This window comes from Microcebus murinus, chromosome 10 (genome assembly GCF_040939455.1).
Source record: "Microcebus murinus isolate Inina chromosome 10, M.murinus_Inina_mat1.0, whole genome shotgun sequence".
Taxonomy (NCBI): domain Eukaryota; kingdom Metazoa; phylum Chordata; class Mammalia; order Primates; family Cheirogaleidae; genus Microcebus; species Microcebus murinus.
The window spans coordinates 26,668,628-26,693,039 of record NC_134113.1 but is presented as its reverse complement, the minus strand read 5'-3'; the positions used below and the strand labels follow the sequence as shown (position 1 = coordinate 26,693,039).

At 32.4% G+C, this 24,412-nt stretch overlaps 1 protein-coding gene across 1 annotated transcript in view; it reads right to left on the bottom strand.

Moving 5' to 3' along the window:
- Positions 1–24,412, bottom strand: part of EEA1 (early endosome antigen 1) — a 119,876-nt gene that overhangs the window by 52,687 nt on the left and 42,777 nt on the right. The window contains exons 4-10 of the mRNA XM_012775252.3: positions 21,587–21,641; positions 21,431–21,496; positions 18,476–18,515; positions 17,499–17,612; positions 16,744–16,865; positions 16,016–16,171; positions 8,150–8,266 (exon numbers count right to left, since the gene is read on the bottom strand). Of these exons, the coding sequence (XP_012630706.2) occupies positions 8,150–8,266; positions 16,016–16,171; positions 16,744–16,865; positions 17,499–17,612; positions 18,476–18,515; positions 21,431–21,496; positions 21,587–21,641 (670 nt within the window). The remainder of the gene's footprint in view (positions 1–8,149; positions 8,267–16,015; positions 16,172–16,743; positions 16,866–17,498; positions 17,613–18,475; positions 18,516–21,430; positions 21,497–21,586; positions 21,642–24,412) is intronic.

The window sequence follows — 24,412 nt, the reverse complement described above, 5'->3', positions numbered from 1 at the left end:
AGAAATTTAAAACATAATGCACAAGCAAGAATAGTGTGTCACATTTCTTAAGTACATAATTTTCTTAAAAAATAAAATGAACAAAGTCAGGTGGGGAGGCTAACTAATAAGATCACCTGAAAATAATAAAGCTTGAGCTTGATTTTAAAAGTGAATATCCCAAGTACCCTGATTTGATTATATTAATCTATCAAATTATCACCCTGAAAATATGTATATGTAATATGTACCAAATTTTAAAAATTTAAATGAAACAAGCAGTCATATGAAAATAATAGTTTGAGCTTGGTTTTTGAAGCCGTTAAGAGGAATTAAGGAATATGTATACATGACTCATGCCATCCACTCTATACAAATATATGAAAAGACACAAAGGAAGGGGCAAACAAGTTGCAGGTAGGGAAATGGCAAACACTATTCATTCAGCGAGGTAGTAATAAGTCTAGGTGCGGGTGCCAACATGGGAAGGGCAGCAATAAAGGTTCTTGAATATTTACTTGTCTGAGGAAAATTGAGTTAATCCACATTATGAAGTAGGACTATACTACAGAAAAGCATTGTCCAGAAAAATGATATAAGTATATATAAGAGAGACAGGATGAGAAACAAACTTAGAAGTAAGAAGAGCAACCAGGAGTTTGCAGCAAAATTAACCAAAAGACGTGCGCCTTGGCCAAACAACAGAAACAGAAAAAAAGAGATGGAGCCAAAAGATTAGGGAGAGAAATATACTTTTGATTCAACTATATATTTTAAAAGATATCTTTTTATTTTATTTTATATATATTTTTAACTTTTTTTAGAGATGGGGTCTCTCTGTCGCCCGGGCTGGAGTGCAGTGGTGAGATCAAAGTTCACTGTAGCCTCGAACTCCTGGACTCAAGTGATGCTCCTGCCTCAGGCTCCCGAGTAGTTGAGACTACGATGTGCGCCACCACACCAGTTAATTTTTATTTTTGTAAAGACAGCATCTCACTATGTTCCCAAGCTATTCTCAAACTCCTGAACTCAAGCAATCCTACTGCCTCAGGCTCCCAAAATGCTGGAATTACAGGTGTCAGCCACCGTACCCAGCCAAGAAAAATTATAAACATTTCTCCGTGTTACTAATGAGTAACTCCAAATATTTCTTGACATAATTTTACATTTGCTTTGTTTGGGAAAATAGCATTTATTTTAGAATTCATAAATTAAATTAAATTTATTAATCGATCTATAATTTATCTTTTTACTTTTTTTTTTTTTTATTTTTCAGCATAAAGGATGTGGTTCTATATAATTTATCTTTTTAAAAGACAATCCTAAGTTATTGGATTTCATGAATGCAACCATGCTCATTTACACTGAGGACTTCAGCAGTACATAATTCTTTAAATATGCTACAAAAATTAAGGCTAGTAATGAGTTAAGGAGTCTTCTTCCCCACAGGCTCACGTATCAAGTGACCAGGTAATTCCACCACTTCTATAGATCGTTCAGATAGCTTTGCTCTTTAAAACACAGAAATACGGGGGGGGGGGGGAATGGGCATTTATTGAAACCTTAAAATCTGTACCCCCATAATATGCCGAAAGAAAAAAAAAAAAAGAAAAAAAAAAACAGAAATACATGGCAATAATCAGTAACTGCTTAAAATCGACTTGTCTTAAAAAATTAAACAGAATCTACCTGTTTTGTTGCATAGATGAGAGATCATTCAATTTTCTTTTTAAAATAAAACCTAAACCATTTTCTTTTTAAAAGAACCTAATCCATTCACACTATATAATTTTTATATGCGAAAGACTAACATATTTAATATTATAAAATATTCTTATTATGGTTTTCCCATGGAATCTGAAGCAAAATATTATAGTGAATACATGGCTTTTCAAGATAGATTTTTTTAAAAATACAGTGGAATACATTAAAGAAAATAATAAGGGCTTTTTCACTGTCCATATTAATCTTCACAACAATATATGAGATAGACATTATCACTCCTATTTTACAGATGAAGCAGCCAAAGCTGAAAAAAACCTGATATGATTGACCAAGTGGCAAAGTAATAGATTATGATTCTAAATCCAACAAATTTTTCAGAATACAATTTATACACGTAATAAATCAATTCATGTCCCCTCCAAATATATCCAAGTTTAAATTATAAAATGAATGTTAAGCTTATCTCATAATCTATCATTTGAGTGAGCAAAATTCTTCCCTTCCAGGCTCACGCCTGTAATCCTAGCACTCTGGGAGGCCAATGTGGGAGGATCACTTGAGGTCAGGAGTTTGAGACCAGCCTGAGCAAGAGCGAGGCCGTTTCTACTAAAAATAGAAAAATTAGCTGAGGCAAGAGGATTGCTTGGGCCCAGGAGTCTGAGGTTGCAGTGAGCTATGATAATGCCACTGCACTCTAGGCTGGGTAACAGAGCAAGACTGTTTAAAAAAAAAAAAATTCTTCCCTTCCAAATGTCTAGTCTATTTTGATTTTCTCACCAATTGTTTTCTTGATATATTAATATTTTCTTACAGTGACAATTCCTTATATCAGGCTCCATTATTCATCTGTTACTTGCCCAGGGAATGAAAATGAATGCCAAAAAAATGACATTTTTTAATGTTTTCCAGCATACAAAGTTGTTTCAGATATCTCATTTGTTCCTCTGAACAGCTTGGTGAAAAAGAACAAATTAAACTACTGTTTAGCTCTCCAATATCTTATATTTTATGAGAAATATATGCTGGTCCTATGCCTTTTATACATCTAGCTCTCAAAATGAAATGCCAATCACCCCTCTGTCATGTGAAATGCTCCTTAGCATCCTTAAAGACTCAGCTCAAAAGTTATATCTTCTACAAAAGCCTGTCTTAATTTACTAGGCAAAGTAGAAAACTTCCACCTTGGTCTTGACCCAACCCTGTGTCACAACACTTAGCAAATAAAAACAACAAAAACCACCAACAACAACATTCACTGAAGTAATTACTAAAAGCCAAATAAGCACTTTAACATCTATTAATTTATTTAATACTCATATCAATCATAAAAGGCAAAAGGTTGAATAGTACTTCTTAGCAGGAGAACAAACAGACTTTGAGAGGCTGAGTATCCCAGCAAGTGACAAAGCTGAAATTTAAACATGCCTATGACTGCTGTACTGTGCTGTTCATGTCAATATACTACTTTGCAATACATGGTAACACACAGCAATGTAATAACTACTTGCCACATCTCGCTCCCACTTTGGCCTATGAGCACCTGAATGGTTGGACTGATGGAAAGGGAAAGCAGTGGGACTAGAAAAAGGGTGAGAGGTGAGACTCAAAAAATAACTCAGTCTCTAACAATGACCATATTATTACAGTAGCAGCCTTAGATGAACAATATGATTTTGTTTAGAATTTATGTGGAAATAATTAATTAAATTAAACTGCAGGATTTTGTTCAAATGTTAGAAGTGATTTTTATTAGAAACTAGGAAGTTCATTCAGTTTTTCCATTTTGTTTTTATGTTTTCAAGGCCAATGATTATAAAAACTGGTTTAAAGCTGAAAACCTTGACATTAGCACAAAAGCAATTATCTTTTCCGTCCACTATAAATTACAACGCTACCTATCCACCTTGATGCTGCCTGTGACCCACAAAAATTGCCCAAAGCATTTTATGTAATAGCCTTCAAAAGATCATGTACAGAGATTCCCAAGTCAAAACACTTGGCTATTACCACTGTCAACAATTATGGTTTGCCCTTAAAAATATGGGGTAAGGAGGGGCTGAGGAGGCAGATAGCAAGGATAATAAGAAAAGGCAGATGCAACTCTGTGCTTGCTCTGGCTGGTGATCAAACCCTAAACAATGAAATACTTGGGGAAAAAAATTGTGTTATACTTATGTAAGGCATTATTAAGATTAGTAGAAGATCCTATTGTTCCCTAATCAAAAATGTTCTAATTTTACCATACTAAAATCATCTTGATTCTATATAGTATCCATAAAATAGCCATAGTACTTCTTTCCATAATGTGTATATGAATACACACACACACACACACACACACACACACACACACACACATATAATCTGTGATGGATTATTTGACTGTACATTTCATGTCAAATCATGTCCTTTATTAGTATTTTAATGTTTCAAAATACATAAATTACACTGATCATAAACATACATAGCATACAAATTGCTACTCTACATATCAAGATAGAAGGCAGGCTGTGAGTTCAAAGAAATTAAAAATCAAAACTGAGAACAAAGGCAAAACTAAATTGTTACATACATAGTTTGCTATGTATAGTTTGACAGGAGACAAAAGAAGTGCAGAGGTTTACTAGGGAAAAACATAGCTCTATAAGAAAAGTAAATTTCAAAAATCAGTCAGCATCAACAGTTGATGGAGAAATGGGCAATCTGAAACTGGTATAATTACTTTGGAAAATTGTTTATGGTCACTTAGTATATTTGAGCATGTGTGTACCCTACAGCCCAGCAATTTTACTTGGGAGTATGTAACATAGAGAAATTCTTGCACAAATGTGTTAAGAATTTTATATGGACATTCACAAGTATAATACTTGTAGTAGCAAGGAAAAAAAATTGGAGGTATTCATGGACCACTTCCATTGCATACCAAAGTATAATATAGTTGTCATGTGGAAAAGTACTCATGTGACTGAGTTATAAACTGAACTAGCCACTTTTTTATGGAACACCATTTTACTGGAAAGATTAACAAACTATGATTATTCACACTTGAGTGGGAAGACATTCTGTCACTTCAAAGAACAGAATTGATAGTGTTTGTTGCCAATGATAAAATTCAAGCTTTCAAATGAAGCTTAGAATTTTGGAAAAAGTATATCCACCACCACAAACTTGACAGCTTCCTAATATTTAAAGCCTGTTCTGAGACTGATGCTGATATTGACAAATGTGATTGTTTTTACATTATACAAGAAAATGTGTCAACATTTGGAAGATCTGAATAACTCAGTGAACCAATATTTTCCACATGACTAATGCATGATATTACAAAACCATGCACAGGAAGAGATCCACTCCTAAAACAAGATAGAACAAATGTTAATGTTACTAAGTACAAAAAGTTCATTGATATGGTTTCACATTATACATTGTAACTTACTTTTGAGAAACTATCACTTATCGAATTTTAGTATAGTATCAAATAAAAATAGCCATAATTATCTGAAAAGGTTATTAAAATACTCCTCCCTTTTCCAACTATATATCTAAGTGAGACTGCATTTTCTTCATTTACTTCAACCATGTAATGTAAAAGCAGATATCAGAATATATTCGTCCTGTATTAAGCCAGATATTAAGGAGATTTTGTAAAACTGTAAAGCATCACAATTCTCACTGAATTCTTTTGTTTTGGAAAATGGTAATTTTTCATAAGAAATAGTATTTATGTGAATTTTAATGAGTTAATGTTTTTAAAATAAATTAATATTTGTAAACCTTTAAAATTATTACTATAGTAAGCAGCCATAGATATAACACCCACTTCCTAAAAAAAATAACTCTTTTGAGTCCTTAATCACTGGCCAAAGGCAGCAAATTACCCCAAAACTTAGCAGCAGTAACCTAAAATAATATCTACCATCTCACACAGATTCCGAGAGTTGGGAATCCAGGAGTGCCTTAACTGGGTGATTCCATGTCAGAATTTCTCATGAGGTTTTAATAAGCTGTTGGCCAGAAATATAGTTTCTGAAGACTCGACTCGGGTTAGAAGATCTGCTTCCAAACTCATTCAGATGGCTGTTGGTAGGAAGCTTCATATTTACAGCTAATTATATTTATCTTTTTTCACTTCTACCATATTCATTTTCTTCTTGACATTTCCCTTGTTTTACTTTACCAAAATATTAGGTTCAAGTTATTAAAGCCAAACCAATATATTTGCTACATCTTTGAATAAAAGGATTTAATAAAACTCTACTCCTCCAGCACCAAAAAAGTAAAAACATGGAGGAAAAAAGTATTAATACCAGTACTTCTTCTGCCCCCAAACTAAATACTATCTGTTGCTCATTATAAAGAAACAAGGCAGAAAATATTAACATTTAAAAATACAAAATAAAGAACAAAGCTGGAGGCTGAAACTTCCTGATTTCAAAACTTATTACAAAGCTATAGTAATCAGGCAGGTGGGAAGGGGGAGGAAAGGATGGATAAATTCACACCTAATGGGTACAGAGTGCACTTTCTGGGGGATGGAGATGCTTGTAGCTCTGACTTGGGCAATGCAAAGGCAATGTATGTAACCAAACTGTTTGCACCCCTGTAATATTCTGAAATTTTTAAAAAATGTGGTGCTGGCATAAATATGGACAGAGAGACAAATGGAATAGAACAGAGAGCCCAGAAATAAACCTTTGCATATATGGTTGCAATGGTCTGAACGTTTGTGGCCTCCCAAAATTCAAAATTCATATATTGAAATTCTAATGCCCAAACAAGATGGCATTAGGAATGGGGCCTTTTAGATCATGAAGGCTGGGCTCTCAAGAATGGGATTAGTGCCCTATAAGAGGCCCCAGAGAGACCCCTGTCTCTCTCATCATGTGAAGACACAGCAAGAAGGCACCACCTATGTACCAGAAAGCAGGTCTTCATTAGACACCAAATCTGCCAGTGCCTTGACCCTGAACTTCCCAACCTTCAAAACAGTAAGAAATAAATTTATGTTGTTTATAAGCTACCCAGTTTATTGTGTTTTGTAATAAGACCCCAAATAGACTCAGACAATGGTCCAATGATTTTTGACAAGGGTACCATGACCATTCAATGGGGAAAGGACGGTCTTTTCAACAAATGGTGCTGGGAAAAATGGATAACCATAGCGTAAGAATGAAATTCTTATACCACATAAATATTAACCCAAAATGGATCAAAAACATAAACATAAGACCTAAAACTATAAAAATCTTAGACAGAAACAAAGGAAAAGCTTCATGACATTGCACTTGGCAATGATTTTTCAGATATGACACTAAAAGAACAGGCAACAAAAGTGAAAGTAGATAAATTAGACTACATCAACATTTCAAACTCCTGTGTATCAAAGGACACAACAAAAAAGTGAAAAGCCACCATATAGAATGGGATAAAATATTTCCAAATCATATAACTGATAAAGGGTTAATATCTAGAATATATATAAAATTTCTACAACTCAACAACAATAGTAACAACAAAACAGTTAAACTTATGTGGCCAAGAAGCACATGAAAAGATACTCAACATCCTATTCATTACAAACACACAAATCAAAACCATAATGAAAATTTAAAAATTACAATGAGGCAACACTTTATACTCATTAAGATGGCTACTCTAAGAAAAAGAAAGAAAGAAAAATAACAAGTTTTGGCGAGGATGTGGAGAAACTGAAACCCTTGTGCACTGCTGGTGGGAATACAAAAGGGTACAGTCACCATGGAAATCAGTATGGCAGTTCCTCAAAGAATTACAAATAGAATTATCATACAATTCAGCAATTCCACTTCTGGGTAAAAGAGTTGAAAGCAAGGTTTCAAAAAGATATTTGTACAACCATGTTCTGACTAGCATTATTCACAATAGCCAAAAGAAACAAATAACCCAAGTGCCCATCAGCAGATGAACGGATAGTACAGTATAGACATATAATGAAATATTATTCAGCCTTAAAAAAAAAATTGTGAAACAAGCTACAACATGGATAAAGCTTGAGGACTTTATCCTACCACCTTTACTGCCACCTCACACTTTTTTGGGCTTAAAACTAATTTTTGAAACTTATCATGTTAAGTGAAATCATGTTAAGTGAAATGGTCACAAAAAGACAAATACTGCATGATTCCAGTTATATGAAGTTCCTAGGATAGTCAAGTTCATAGAGATACAAAGAAGAATGGTGGTTGTCAGGAGCCTGTGGAGGAAGGAATGAGGAGCTAATGGGTATAAAGTTTCAGTTTTGCAAGACAGAAAGAGTTCTGGAGATTGGTTAGCACAACAATGTGAACGTATTTAACACTAAAAAGCAAATACAGAATAAGTCACACTGTACTGTGCCAATGCATAAGATTAAAATTTAAGATACATAAAATAAATTCACCACTACATAAAGCTTTAAAATTCTCACCTCATTTTTTTGTGTTAATTCATTAATTGAACTTTTAAGTTTTTGTAGTTCCTGTACATATACAGCAACTTCCTGGGGACCTTTGGCAAGTTCATTCTTTAGCTGGGTTATTGTGGCCTTAAAAAAAGAAAAGAAAATTAGAACAAACTAAAATAAAAAAGGAAATGGAAGTATACAAAAGTTTAACATTACACAGATTTTTGTTATGGATGCTGTTATTAAATTGAAATAATCCTTGGAACTTTCAACTTGGTTCTTTATCCTACCACCTTTACTGTCACCTCACACTTTTTTGGGCTTAAAACTAATTTTTGAAACTTATCCAAAATACCCAACTGCATTTATTTAATAATACATGAAACAAAAAGCTGACATATTACTTTATTTGTCTGAAGCATCAAACTATAAACCTGAATTTATTAGCTTTGAAACTCTATACTTTAATGCTCCTGAATTTAAAAATTATATGCAAATGATATCTACATTTTCTCTCAATTTCTATAGCATAAAATTTTCCTTTTACTTTAAGACATGTATATGCAAACACACAACACAGAGTTTTTGAAACTGGTAAATCACCTTTCTGATTGTAATGAAAATGTATTTGTCCAAAGAAGTTACCAAACTAAAGTTAGATATAGTTCAATTAAGGTAGATCACTCTACAGTCAGGTATAATAGCTAGATATGAATTTGCTTTAGTGCATTATTTTTCTTTTTTATTTTCTTAGTTCTACAAATTTCAAGCCAATGCTTTAGTGCATTTTAACCTTTTAAAAAAATGACAATTAATGTTTACTATTAAAACAATAGTTTTATCATTTTAAAAATAATATAAAAGACAGAGAAGCAAAGATCTTGGAAATATGAACTTCCTATACATAAAAGTTCAACCATTATAGAGAAAGAGTAAGTATTGATTTTTTAGGTATGGTTTCTTGCAAATGACTCTGACAAAAGAATTTTCTATTTCTAATACTGCTCATGGCTTTACTTCTTACATTTCTAACGTTACAATTATTCCCATTGTCTATATTCTTTACTACTGAATAAACTTTAAAATATGGGTGAGACAAATTTTCAATTTTTTTTAATAAACACATCAATAGTTATACATATCATATATTATAAATAAGTACTTTCATCTTCAGGGGAGAAACCTTAGAAGGCCACTGATTGTAATTATTGTGACAATAAGGCCATTGCTCAATAGATCTTTCACTATTCCTCTTTTGGAAACCCTTCCAGGGTGGAACTTATTTTTTTTAGGGGATGTTCAGTGGTGGTATATCTTCATCCATTTATGGTGACTTTGGTGTTAAGTTTTGGAAACCACCAAGTTTGTAAATAAAGTAAGTGATGGACATGAGTGATCAAACACTTGGGTTTATTTTATTTCACTAACCACATGTTAACTAGTTTTTTTAGTGTGTTTCAAACTGGTTTAAAATCAATTAAAATGAGTTTCAAAAATGTTTTTAGGAACAGAGTATGTCTGAGGTATGTGTACGGCCTGACCTTGAAAGAAAACACTCAATTAAATGTACCAATTCTGATATACTGAAAGGCAATCTATAAAACTAGTGTATAATTCCACTTCATATATATTCATGTATTTTCAGCTATGTTCAAGTAAAAGCCATACCCTAATATTAATACTATTAAATATCTGTCTTAAGCTGATCATGTAACCTTGAAATGGAATATAGGTATTGGAAATTTATTTCAAATTATTATTTCTAACAAATTTTAATGTCAGAATTTTGCCAGTAGGATCATGGATTTTTGTTTCGTTTTTGTTTTATTTTTTACACAGGGTCTCACTTGCTACCCAGTCTAGAGTGCAGTGGTACAATCACAGCTCACTACAGCCTTGAACTCCTAGGCTGAGGCGATCCTCCTGCCTCAGCCTCCCAAGTAGCTAGGACAACAAATGTATGCCACCATGTCCAACTAATTTTTTATTTTTGTAGAGGTGTAGTCTCGCTATGTTGCCCAAGCTGATCTCATACATAAATGCCAACTTATCACAAAAGAAAATAAATCATCACATTTAAATCCCTACTTGTAAATATCCTACCAAAGGATTTTGCACAGGTTTCTGGCACTTAATAAATAAAAATAAATAACAATATATATTAAAATGCAAAATATGTGTACATTTTTATAAAGTTGCATGATTTCATATTGAAGTTTATAAAATGAAATAAACTAAGTGTAATGTCTATCTAGAGTTTATGTTGCTGATAAAATCCAACATGTAGAAAACATAAAACAAGAAAAACATAAATATATTCCAAAAATATCTTGTCCTTTTTATAGCTTTTATATATACTCTTATAAATGATTTTATAGGATTAGAACCTAAAGAACTGGACATTAGGTATATCATTTATATTCTGTATACTAAATTCAGATATTTTGAAAAACTAAAATTTTTATAAAGATAGATACAAGCACTGAAAATTGTTAAATTTACTCAAGAGGACAGCAAAGAAAGATGTGGGAAGAGTATACACCAAAAGACAGACTTTAGTTATGAGGAGGGAGAGTGAGGAGAGTGAGTTAACAGAAGGCTTTCTCCTTTTCTGTTGCATGTTATAAATCATTTTACTCTTTTACAATGATCCCATATTATGTTTATATTTGGGGAAAAAACAAAGATAAAAGAAAGACAACAATTTCAAAGGAAAAATAAATAAATACATTCCCTCTTTCAGATATCACTACGGGTGAAATTCAAAAAAAGAAAGACCTCCGCTCTTGCCACACTAACTTCGCAAACTATTTAACAGGCCAAGCTCACAGGAGCCTTGGATGTTAGCACTTACTATAACCTTTTCCTGAGAATCCTAGCTCCCACTGCTTCCCCCAGATTCTTTCTTACCTCATTCTTCTCACAGGTTTTCTCCTTGAGGGGATCTTCCCTGACCATTCTATCTAAAATTGTCCTACATTATTCCCAGCTCCACTACTGCCCATATCATGCTTTATTTTTCTTCTTCATAGCACTTATTAACTGACTTCCTGTCATGATTTGGTGTGCTTATCTAGTTATTGTTTGACTTACACAAAGGAATATAGGCCTTATGAGAGCAGGCACTCTGTCTTATTCAGTATTAAATTTCCTACACCTACAACAATTCCTGACATTTAGTAGGCACTTAAAAAAAATCTCACTAATGGAATGAGTAATTTTACTTTCAAGGAGTTAATAGATATTTATTCTCAAGGAAACAGTATATTAGATCCTATAAAATAGTTTGCATTTCCTTGGGTTTTTTTTTAAATATTATTGAATTCAAATCGAATATTAAAAAAATTTTTAATTACAAAATAATTAAGGAACAATATTTCAAGCAAATGTCCTGTTGGTGCTTAAGAATTATAATTATGATTTTAATATTTTACTACTATTAGTAAATAATGTGGCTGAAAAGTTGCTTGATTAACAAAAACAAGCATGTCTTTGAAGTTCTGAGATTGCCTTAAAATACAAAATTGCCATGATGCTAGAAGGTGATATATTAAGAGTATTGTTAACATTAAAAAGCCTTCCAAAAGCACGTTACCTCAAGTTTAAGCATCTCCATTAGAAAGCAGAAAAAAAAAATAACAAAATGATGGATGAAAGGTGGAAGACTGACAAAGATACACATTGAGCACACGATAAAAATGTCCAAACATACCTACAAATCTAGTCTCTTAAATTATATACTTTCAGAAGATACCTAAATACTTTAACAGCTATACATGGTTATAGTCATACTAATTCTATACCATATAAACATTTTACCTCTTAAAACTGGAATTCAAATTAGTTCATTGGAAATACAAATAAAATATTTTATAAATCACTTCTATTAAAGACCACACCAAATATAAGTTGATTCAGCTTTGACATTTTCAATAATGTATATTTTTAGAAATAATAGAAATAATACTTTTTAAGCTTTAAATCCTCAACTTCTAATCTATAAAATAGCCAATTATTTATAGTATACTTTCAAATGCTTTAGAATGAAATATTTTCTATATGCCTTCAAAAAGATCTAGAGAAAAGTCAATAAATTTGTAAGGTATATATCCAATGAAAGTAATAAACATGATAACATTTAATAATGTAAGCAAGATTCTATATCATTACTAGAAATACCAGTCAAATAAATTGTTTATTTTTTTTTAAGTTTATTTTTTTTTGAGACAGAGTCTCACTCTGTTGCCCTGGCCAGAGTGCCATGGCTCATAGCAACCTCAAACTCCTGGGCTCAGGTTATCCTACTGCCTCAGCCTCCTGAGTAGCTGGGACTACAGGCATGTGCCACCATGCCCAGCTCATTTTTCTATATATTTTTAGCTGACCAATAAATTTCTTTCTATTTTTAGTAGAAGACAGGGTCTCACTCTTGCTCAGGCTGGTTTCAAACTCCTGACCTTGAGCGATCCACCCCTCAGCCTCCCAGAGTGCTAGGATTACAGGCATGAACCACCACACCCAGCATGTTGTTTATTTTAAATAAATGTTTATTTGAAATTAAAAAATAAACTTTTTAACTTCTAATTCCTTTTTGTTTTATTTAATGCCAATATTTAGATTCAGTAACACCACATCTATGATAAAAATTTTTCTAGTAAGTTCTTTAATATAATTCATTAACACATTTAACTGAAAATAAATACAATTAAATTTTAATAAATTAATAAAATACACACTGTATATCTGAAGTAAGCAGAAGCTAAAAAGCAAATGGAGTTATAAACAAATAAATGAGATGAAGTAATTAGTAATTTTTTTCATATGGAAATGGTATGAGACACAACTCAAAAGTATTTTAAGCTATTACCTACTAATATAAATATTACAACATACAAAATGGCAAAATTTAAAGAATAATAACAGTAGTAGGAAAAAATTAATAGCACAAATTACTTATAAGGCAATCATCAGACCACCTAAAATAGGAGACAACATGATACAGAAGGAAGAACACAGGCTTTGGATAAGATCTGGATTCAAACCCTAGTTTTTATATTAGGTGTATGAGCCTGACCAAGTTACTTAACCTCTCATTGAGCCTCAGATTCCTCATATGTAAAGCACACTTAATTTAACTTACAGGGTTATAAGAAACAAATGAGATCACATACTTAAAGTACCTAGCACAGTATCCAAAACCTAGTGGAACTCAAAAAATAAGTTTGTTTGTAATAATATTATTCTGACTGTTATGCTACCATTTCCTAAAGCTATTCTAAATATTTCAACATAGCCTGAGGTCTCATTCATCACTATATATCTATTAATTAACTAAGTAGGGAATAAATATTCTCCTTGTTTTAATACTAAAAATATAATGAAATATTAAATCACCTATTCAATTACTCAGCAAGAGTGAATCTTTCTAAATTTATTTCAAAATACTTGAAAAGATAAATTTTTATGAAAACCTGAAGATGTAAGAAATTGATTTCTAAGCCATTTTCCTTCTTTCCCAGAAATATCTTTTTTATAAAAAAAAATCATTATTTACTACAATTAGCCTTAATGACAGAGGACAATGGAGAGAGATACTAAATTCTTTGACCTCCAAATGTTTTATAACTCTAGTGATAACTTTTTCATCTTAAATGACCTCTTCTCATTACATATAAAGATATTCTAAACTATAATAAAAATATAAATTTATAAAAACTCTCCAAACTAAACTTAGGGTAATTCTTAAATATTACTTAGAAATATTTTCCCATCACTAAGTTATATTATGTTCCCACATGTATTTTTTCAAATGCAAGTAATTATATCAATTTATTTCCCTTGTTACTATTCTATTTATTTAACAAGTACATGTATAACTCCAGAACTCCAGAAAAGGTCAGAGTGGTCTGCACTTTAAAATACATATATTCTAAAACTGCCATTATTTTGGTTCAATTTTAGGCATCATATTATATTTATTTTAAAATTTTAATTAATACTCTTTAATCAAAAGAGAATGCAATTTTTTTTTAATTTGAGAAATACCAGTAGGCAGGCAGATTTAATCAAAGGTAGTTCTTATTGAAATAAAGACATAAGTGACTGGGTTCACTCAGGTACTTCTACTTTAACATTTGAATGGAACTTTTCTTCACAGGACTTTTTTTTTTGAGACGGAGTCTCACTTTGTTGCCCAGGCTAGAATGAGTGCCATGGCGTCAGCCTAGCTCACAGCAACCTCAAACTCCTGGGCTCAAGCGATCCTCCTGCCTCAGCTTCCCAAGTAGCTGGGACTACAGGCATGCACCACCATGCCTGGCTAATTTTTTCTCTATATATATTAGTTGGCCAATTAATTTCTTTCTATTTATAGTAGAGACGGGGGTCTCGCTCTTGCTGGTCTCGAACTCCTGACTTCGAGCAATCTGCCTGCCTCGGCCTCCCAGAGTGCTAGGATTACAGGCATGAGCTACCGCGCCTGGCCTGATTCAGCCTCTCCTTAATTCTACATTGGTACTTGTAGATTAATCATTGCCTTCTGCTGACTAGTAACACCACCAGAACAGGAGCTTTTAACTGGCTTTGGTATGTTCATGATATTCTTAAGAAATTATAAGTGTGGGAGTAAGTGTTATTGGGCTTTGAAGTGTCACTTTTGGGGAATTTGCATCTAAAGATCATAAATCTCAGAGTGATGTGTTAAGCATTATAAGGCCATATGCATGTTAAACCCTTAGACTTTCACCATTCTCCCATCAATAAGATAAAGGAGAAAGGAAAATAGGAATGAATTATATATGGGTTATCTATATTTATACCCCATAGCTTGCTGACATGTTACTATTTATGAATAGAATGGCTTTCAGATCACCAGCTAAAGAACTCTAAGAAAGAGATGCAAATTGAAACATCACTATAACAACTTTTCAAACTGAAAATATGAAAAACAGAGGTCTATTTTAAATAAGGAAGCTTAAAGACTGCAAATAATAGTAGTCATAACAAAATATCTCATATAATACAGTAAAAATGACAAAGGCTAGCATTTTTGAGCAAATATATTTATTACATATCTTAGAGCTTGTCATATTCTGACATAATTAAATAAGAGATTTACAGGCCAAAGACATGTCACATGAGAAATAGTAAAAGGAACTGAGAATGTTTATCCTGGAAGAGAAAAAACCTCAGGGTAAATATGAAGAATCTTCAAATATCTCGTGTGGAAAGAGGAAAAATTTATTCTGTGCAATTCCTGAGGAGAGAACTAGAACCAGTGCATATAAATTACAAGGAAACAATGTCAACTCAATAGAAAAGCTGACTTCTAAAGAAATATGCATACCCAATACCACCTAGCAAGGGTTGTGGATCACTTTATCAAGGTTGCTTCAAAGGGGAGTCTTGGATGAAATGTTAGACTAGATAATTTTTAAAACATCTTTCAAATACATAATGCAATGTGTATCAGTTAGAAATAAGATTATAAGCAAATAAGTCTTTCCTAAATGTTTTTTCTAAACATTGACAATACAATTGTAGAAAATGCTATCATTATTCCTTTACTCAATTACCATTTATCAACTAGCTTTGAGTAAATTTAACTTTAAATATCATCTCTCCACAATATACATCATTTATTAAATAAAATAATAATCTTTTAAAGCAAACATTCCTCTCCAAGTGTCTAGCTTGATAAAGTGAAAGTAAAACATTTTGAATATCAGACCACATTAACTACAGACTAATATTACTCAGATCAAATGAAAGAAAGACAAATATTGTGTTTATAACAGACCACTCAGAAAAATCTCAAACCCTGGCTTTATCCTATAGTATGCACTAATCAAGCTAATATTGATCACATTTAAGCACACTCAACTTCATTACCTCTGAGTTAGCATATTCTGCTTGTAACTTTTTGCAGTCATCTTTTAGTTTTTCAGATTCTTTCTCACGTTCCAAGGTCATGTTATCCATCAGTGTTTGAACTTGGACTAGTTCTTTCTTCAGCACAGCAACATCTTCTATACCAGGTCTCTGAAGCTGTGAAACAACACATTTTGATTAAAAATTACAGTGAAAAACTAAAATAATATGCATATTTAAAATAGTTTCACTACAAAGAAATTAAAATGAAAACAATCTTTAATATCAATTTTTGGACTCCAAACATGGAACACTGATATCTATCCGCCTAAATAAAGGGAAAAAAGAAGTCAAGGACAGATTCAAGATTGTTAAGCCTGAGAAGAGTGTTAAAAATGATAGCTAGAAATTCAATCAGAATTATACTAAAAGTAGGTGGATTTATAAAACTAAAGTGCAAAGGAAGATCAAGATCAGAGATGCAGATATAGAAACTACTAGAATGACAGATAATATTTAGATAGAAACAATAAAAATGTTAGAACACTAAGGTATACACCAAAATATTCCATTTTTATTTTAAAAAATCATATATAGTTTATATATGTAGGTGGTACAATATAGTGAATTTTTATTTCTTCCATTTCACTCAAACTAAAATTTTTAAAAATTTTTTCTTCAGAGTATGTATTTCATTTTTAATTTAGAAAAGTATAAAAATCCATCTCAATAAATGGTTCCTAAATTACCAGTTCAGTCTTCAGATCTTGAATTATAGTTGCCTCTTTGTTTAATTCTTCTGTCAGATGTGTCGCTTTTTGTTCGGCAGCTTCTCGAAGACTCCTTTCTTCATCATATTTTGACTTTATATCTAATTAAAGATAGTTATATGAACATTAGTTTCATGACATTAACTCTAGGGAAGAATAGTTTTATAAGTTCCTATATAGTACTCTGCATATCTATATACCATTCAAATTCAAATTCACATACTGTAAATAATCATAAATGTATACAACAAATCTATACTTCTGATTACATTGAATGATGAACTTAAAAATAATGAAATGTTTTTGTCTACATAAATTCTACCCAACCCTAATTTACTAATTACCATTTTAATGTATACTTAATTACATATAATTATTTGCTAAAAGCATATAGTGTTAAAAATGTAATTGATAGCATAAGCGAATGTTAAATCTATAGTATTTAATTCACTTCTTTAAAATGTTGCTTTTTAATCTTTAAGCATACCACAAAAAATTTTATCTTCTCTAAACTGTAAGTAGAATTTAGAGAAAAACCAGTCCTTTGAAGGGAGAAAGGAGGATAATAAAATAATTTACATAGCAACTCTAATATCATTAAATTCCATTAATCACCACTATAGTGTTTAACAAATGTTTTATCACACTAAGGTGATATGTCTATTTCTAGGGTATTTAATGGCAAAAGTGTGATAAGACTAATTTACTGGCTAAAAAATTCTGACTCAATTTACCTGCAATTTCAGTAGCAAGTTGGGCAGCTTTCTGCTCAAATAAGTCTTTCATTTGCTTAATATTAAAATTTTCTGTTTGGGCTTCTTCTAATTGTTGTTCCAAAGATTGTAGTTCTGCAAAAAAGTGTAGCAGTTATTCAAATACAATGTTAATTACATATGGTAAATTGTTATAATTTGTAATTGTTATAGTAGTAAAGATAATAGACATATAAACAATAGAAAACATGAGTCTGTTAATCCAATTATAAGTAGAATATTTTCACATTTCAAGAACTAAGCAAATCTGATTCATTTAAGTCATAATTTACAAACACATAGAACAAATGAAAGGAATATTTAGAATCGCCACCAAATAATCTATGAATATTTGTTTAAAATTTATTTTGATTTCACAATTCAGTTATTTTCCTACATCTGTCAATTGACCAAAAATGAATATATTCTGATCCTCTGATAAAATCAGTGATAAGGCAAGATGAAATTAGAAATGGTTAAGAGCAATTAAGGTCTTGAAAAAATTAGTGAAAATATGTAGTCAACTCCTAATACTTCATCATAGAGAAAAGAGAATTCAGAGAGAAATTAAATGTAATGGCTAACCTCATTAACCTCCAGTTAAAGATGTTTAAAAGATGCTAGCTTCATCAATTTACCTCAAGGGCCAAAGACTATCTCACTCTTAAGATAGACTTAAATTTTCATTAAACAACCATATTAATGTAATATTCCAAAAGTTTGCCTAACTTCAGATTATAATGAACTACAAAACACTAAAATTTTTGTTGACTGATTAAATCATAAAGTTCATATGTAGCTTTCTAAACCTAGAATATGACCATTATCTCCACTGTTTTAGAAGCATAAATTATAACCACAAAACGAAATTAATTTAGCAAGCATCAAAAAAAAAAAAAAAGAAAAGAAGTATGATAAAAAAGAAAACTGAAAAAGTATCTGCTTTCAAGTAAACTTACCTGCTGATGAATCAGTCGACAATCCATCAGGTTTGGCCTCCTCAATGAAAACAAAAGATATAAACAAAAGGATTAAAAGGAAAAGACAATACTGTTAACAATTGCCAATGTTAAAAATCTCTGAGTCACATTCTATCAGGTAAGTAGCAAGATTTTGGCAAAAATTAAAGTTTGATGGTTCCCATCCTTTCAGCCCTACAAAGTACCACCAGTAGGCAGACAAGCATAATGATCTAACTTCATTCAGTTCACTGGTTCTTAGGTAGATTTTTTTTTTTGTATAGTAATATATATAAAATTATTCTGGGTCTTACAACAGATGACATCTTAAATTCCGTAAATTCAGTAATAAACAGTATAAATTGTTACAAATATAAATATAGATTCTAAAACAAATGCTTAAGTCAGCAGGCAAGATTCAGTCCTATTGCTACGTCATTTTGAAATAATTCCAAACACTTAGCATAGTTTGCCATGTGGATAATATATATATTGCTATAATAAGAACTTTGGAATGTTATCTCCCTCCATTTGAGCATGTGATGCCTGTAAGACCCCATAAGCGAGAACTTGGAGTGAACTTCCCCTCCCCTTGGGAATGTTACATCTGACCTTTTCATTCCCCATATGGGGAACTACTGACATCAACTACTGGCCTTCAAAATACACATAAACCTAAGAGTTTGACAGACACTGAGAGCTTAGGCCGTTGCATGCTGCACTCTGTCAGCTGCTTCTCTGAGACTGACGGCTTAGGGCTTAGGCTGTGACAGGGCCACACTCCAGCCCATTAGCCTTTGAGCTTTCAAGTCACACCTGCCAACACCTGTATCGCCCTCTAACAGTGAGGGATCCCTGTCCTCACAGATCTCCACTGTTTTAGACACCATCTCACCAAAGGAACCACTCATTTAAAATGGTATACTTCAGGCCGGGCGAGGTGTCTCACGCCTGTAATCCTAGCACTCTGGGAGGCCGAGGCAGGCAGATGGCTCAAGGTCAGGAGTTCGAAACCAGCCTGAGCAAGAGCCAGACCCTGTCTCTACTATAAATAGAAAGAAATTAATTGGCCAACTAATATATATAGAAAAAATTAGCCGGGCATGGTGGCACATGACTGTAGTCCCAGCCACTCGGGAGGCTGAGGCAAGAGGATCGCTTGAGCCTAGGAGTTTGAGGTTGCTGTGAGCTAGGCTGACACCATGGCACTCATTCTAGCCTGGGCAACAAAGTGAAACTCTGTCTCCAAAAAAATAAAAAATAAAATGGTACACTTCAAACTTTAATCAGACTTTACTTTCCACAAAGGCCTGCTTCTATCCTAATAGAGTAACTAGACGCTAATAATTGTGGAACTCACTATGTGGTTATGTGCACCTCATCTATTGATAATTCCCTTTGAGATTTATGTTATTCTCCCTCACTTCAAGCCTTGTAAACCTTAGAAATTTTTATATTTGTATGGCTCTAAACCATGTGATTTGTGAAATCACACTTTGGTCATCTCCTTATTGTAACTATATAAAACAACTATAATATTTGAAAATTTGCATAAGTTAAATTATGCCATCAAACTATCACTACTCTACAGACTTGACAAAATCTCTAAAAGAAAAAAAAAAACTATCACTACTAAAAAATGTGGCTTTGAAAGCATTAAATTTTAATTCAGGATCATAAATTATCTTTAAAAGAAGCAGAAATAAAGAACATATTCCATAAGCTTTAATTTGTCACATGCATTAGGAACAAAATAATATATAATGTTGACATTATTTTCATATTTTAAAGAATTATACACATCTGAAAGAGTTTAATAAGGCATTTCATACTCTACCTGACTTTCTATACCTAGACTTACACATATTGACTGCTAAGAATTGTCAGTATTTAAAATACATTTTCCCCAAAGGTAAGTTTTCTGCCAAGTAATTTACACCTTAAATGGTAGAGAATTTAATTAAATGTATCAAATGTAAAATAATCATCTCAAATGTAGTAAATAATTTCCTCTGTTTTAAAGTACAGAAATATAACCCATATTTGAGTAATTGTTAATGGCATCTATACAAAACATGAGTAAATAAAATATAAGTATGTTAGATTACTAAAAACTTCTTTAATGTTGAGAGAATCCCCAGTTAGAGAAGCTGAGTAGTAGTAAGTAATAAGATTTGATATCTTATTTGGAAAATACATTAAACTGTAAAGAATCTAAAATATCAAAATAACCCCACCCAGAGATAACCACTTTCTATAAGACAGTGATTTTCTTTTGGTTTTTCCTATGTATTATTTTTATGTCATAAAGTCATACAGTATATGTGTGTGTGTGTGTGCACATATATATAGACATTTTTATTCAGTTATTTTTAAAACCTAGCATTGTTAACAGAACAGTTTTCCCAGTTTTTAAACAATCTTCACTAACATAAATAACTCATAATATTTCTTTCTCGACCAAATAGACCAAATATTTATTCTCTCTAATAAATATTTTAGTCATTTCCAACTTGTCACAAATACAAATACTTTGAAGAGATTCAGTACTGTTTGAACCTATATTATTTAGCCATTTATCTAGACTGTCAAAAAATTAGATTAACATCACCTGGTATAGAAAAGCAATAAGTAACACTGATTCTTTCAAACTCCTGACCTCGAGCAATCCGCCCACCTCAGCCTCCCAGAGTGCTAGGATTACAGGCGTGAGCGCGCCTGGCCTGTAACACTGAGTCTTAATGGGACACCTTTAAAAAATTATCTTCACTCCCCATGTATTTGTTTGCATTCATTAAAATTACAAAGAATTTATACTGTGGCTATTAAATACAGAGAAACAAATTAGGAAGTTATTTATATCAGGCCACCTGCTTACAAAAAGGTATTAAGCTTAACGTTCAACATAAAAATAAATAGCTAATAAATGTGTTTTAAGTATTTAAAAGCAATTACTTGCTGCTGCAGCCCTTGATATTTCTCTAATTCTTTCTTTAGTTCTTCTGAGTACCATTTTTCTTCCTAATGAAAAAGATTTTTAATTAGTAAATTTTAAAAGACTTATTATCAGAAACATTGAAAATAAACAAGTATTATCATTTTTATTCTTACCTTAAGTGAAGCCTGTAGATCTTGGACCTCTTGTCTGAGTAGTGTTATATCATCTCTAAACATATATGGGGGGGAAGGAATTAATAGTTAATATTCATTAATTAACTGGTCTCTTAAAAAATCATGGCTAGTAACTATATATTAATATTTTAGTTTTTTCAATTCTTAAAAAACTGAAGAGTTTACATATAATGGCATATATATAAAGTCCTTTGAAAAATAATTTTATTTTAAATAAAATTGGTTATTGGTTATTGGCTCATTGGTTATAAATGAAAAAACATTTTCTCAGAAAATAATCATATTACTGGACTGCCAAGTGTCTGAGCCAGAAGCAAAATGTCTCTCATTAATTTACTAATAATAAGTATCAATGGGTTTCTCCTGCAGTTAGCATACAATCTAAACTCATTAGCAAGGACTATAAAATATGCACATCTAGTTCCTGCCTTATCACTTGCTCCTTCATTCATTTAGCTCTAACAATAGTGGCTTCTTTCATCCTTGAGTGTGACTGCTCTTTCCTGTGTGAAAACCTTCTCAAATTCTGTTCCCCTCACCTAAGAGTAAGACTGAAAAAGACGGTGAACCAACCACTCTAGGCCCTAATACAGGAGAGAGATTTCATAGGAAAACACATTTAGGATTATTATTCTGGATGTCAAAAACACATTTTTCCCTATTGGATTGAAACTTATCTTACAGATATACTCAAACATGTACACATCTCCACAAGGATATATACCACAATCTCATAAGTGCAAAATAGTGAAAATATCCTAGTCACCAACACAAGAATAAAATTCCACACTATCATTAAAAAGAATGAGACAGCTCGGTCTGCATTGATGTGAACGAATCTATAAGATACAGAGGGAAGCAAAAGGTATTTAACAATGTAGAATTGCCATTTTTATGTAATTACAGATATTTATATATTTATATGTACACAGATAGGCATATGCATACACATGTATAGACTAGCTTTGGAAGAACATACAAGAAACTGATGAAAACAAAGTAAGAGGCTAGGGAAAAGGCTTAATTTTCACTATAAACTTTTTAGAAACATTTGAATTTTGTTCTAGGTACCTGCCATTTACATACATATATTTAAAAATCATCTAAATAAACTACTAATGCATCAATTTTCATATATTTGATCAATGTTGAAGGAATTCACATGAAAACTATTGAACAGAGAGTTTTAAAGCAAAAAGGTTTTATGATCCACTCAAGGCATTTAGACTTTTGATCTAAAAGACATATCCTGCCCATAGTCGTATATTATCCAATGTGTTGGAGGAGTAGAATATAATTGTCAGAAACTAGAGAGGTGTAGGAAGACAGGAAGAGGAGAGACAATAAGAGATAAAAATGGAAAAGACTTACTATCCCACATAAGCAATGAGAAACCAGTAAAAGTGATTATTTAGAGGAGGCATCCTCAAACCACGGCCCACGGGCCACATGCTGCCCACCTAGGACATTTTTCCAGCCCGCCGGGTGTTTTTGCCGCAACTGCCTGTCCTGCTTAGCATCTGACTTGTCCTGGGCCCACAGTGCACACTCTCCAACGGTCTGTGGGATAGTGAACTGGACCCCCGTTTAAATAGCTTGAGGACCCCAGATTTAGAGGAACAGCAATCAAATTTGTATTTTAAGAATATTATTCTAGCAGCAATATGGAGAATTAATTGGAGGAGTACAGACTAAATACAGAGAGCCAAATATAAATAGTGAAAAATATTATTGAGTGAGATATGATAAGGCCTAAATAAAATAAGCTGTAGCAGTGAGGATGGAAAAATTATGAGAGCTGTCAAAAAAACAGAATTAACTTTGTGATAAATCAGATGGAGGAAGCAGGGGAAGATGTGTAAAAATGAGCATACCAAATTTTCTGGCTTTAGCAACTAGGTGATCAGATAATGCTGCCAATCACCAAAAGAAGTAACAGTAGATAAGGAATAGGTTTAGAAGAAAATATAATGAATTCTGTTTATAAAATTTCAGTGATGAGATGCCTTGGAACATCTAACAGAAGATACCTAGCAGGCAATTTAGGAGATAAATCTACGTTGGAGATGTAGTTTAAGAGGAAGACATGGATGTGTATATTATCCTAGGTCAGTCATATAGAGGAAGAGCAGCACGCAAAACAGATCAAGAAAAAAATAATCACAACGGTATGTTATCTCAGAAGACTAGAAGGAAAAAGAGCTAGCAGAGTCAAATTTTGCAGAGGTTGTGGTAGACCATCTACAAAGATGACTGCCATCAAGTTCTTCCCTTCCTATATGCAAAGTCCACTGCTCCATGGAAAGACAAAGTTTACTTCCAGGCCTCTTCAATCTGACCTGGCTCTGTGACTACATTAACCAATAGAATGTGGAGGATGTGGTGCTCTTGACACTTTTGAATGAGGCCTAAAGAAGACTGGAAGTTTCTGCTGCTTCCCTCTTGGAATCCAACTATCGGTTTATTAAGTCCAAGCAGCCACATAGAGAGGCCCATATGAAAGAGAACCGAGGCCCATGGCCTATATCCCCAGCTGAGCTCCCAGCCAGCATCCAACACCAACGTCCAACCATGAATGTTTGGCCATATTGACCTTCTGGCTTTCCTAGAACCACAGACTTCATCACTTAAACAGAAGAACCATTCAGTTAAAGAATCATGAGAAGCAATAAACTGTTATAGTTTCAAACTTCTATAAGCTCTGGGTGGATTGTTAGACAGTAATAGGTAACACAAATTGATGTTAAGTAAAATAACAACTGAAAATAATCCAGGTTACTATTGGCCTTTGAAGGAGAAATTTTA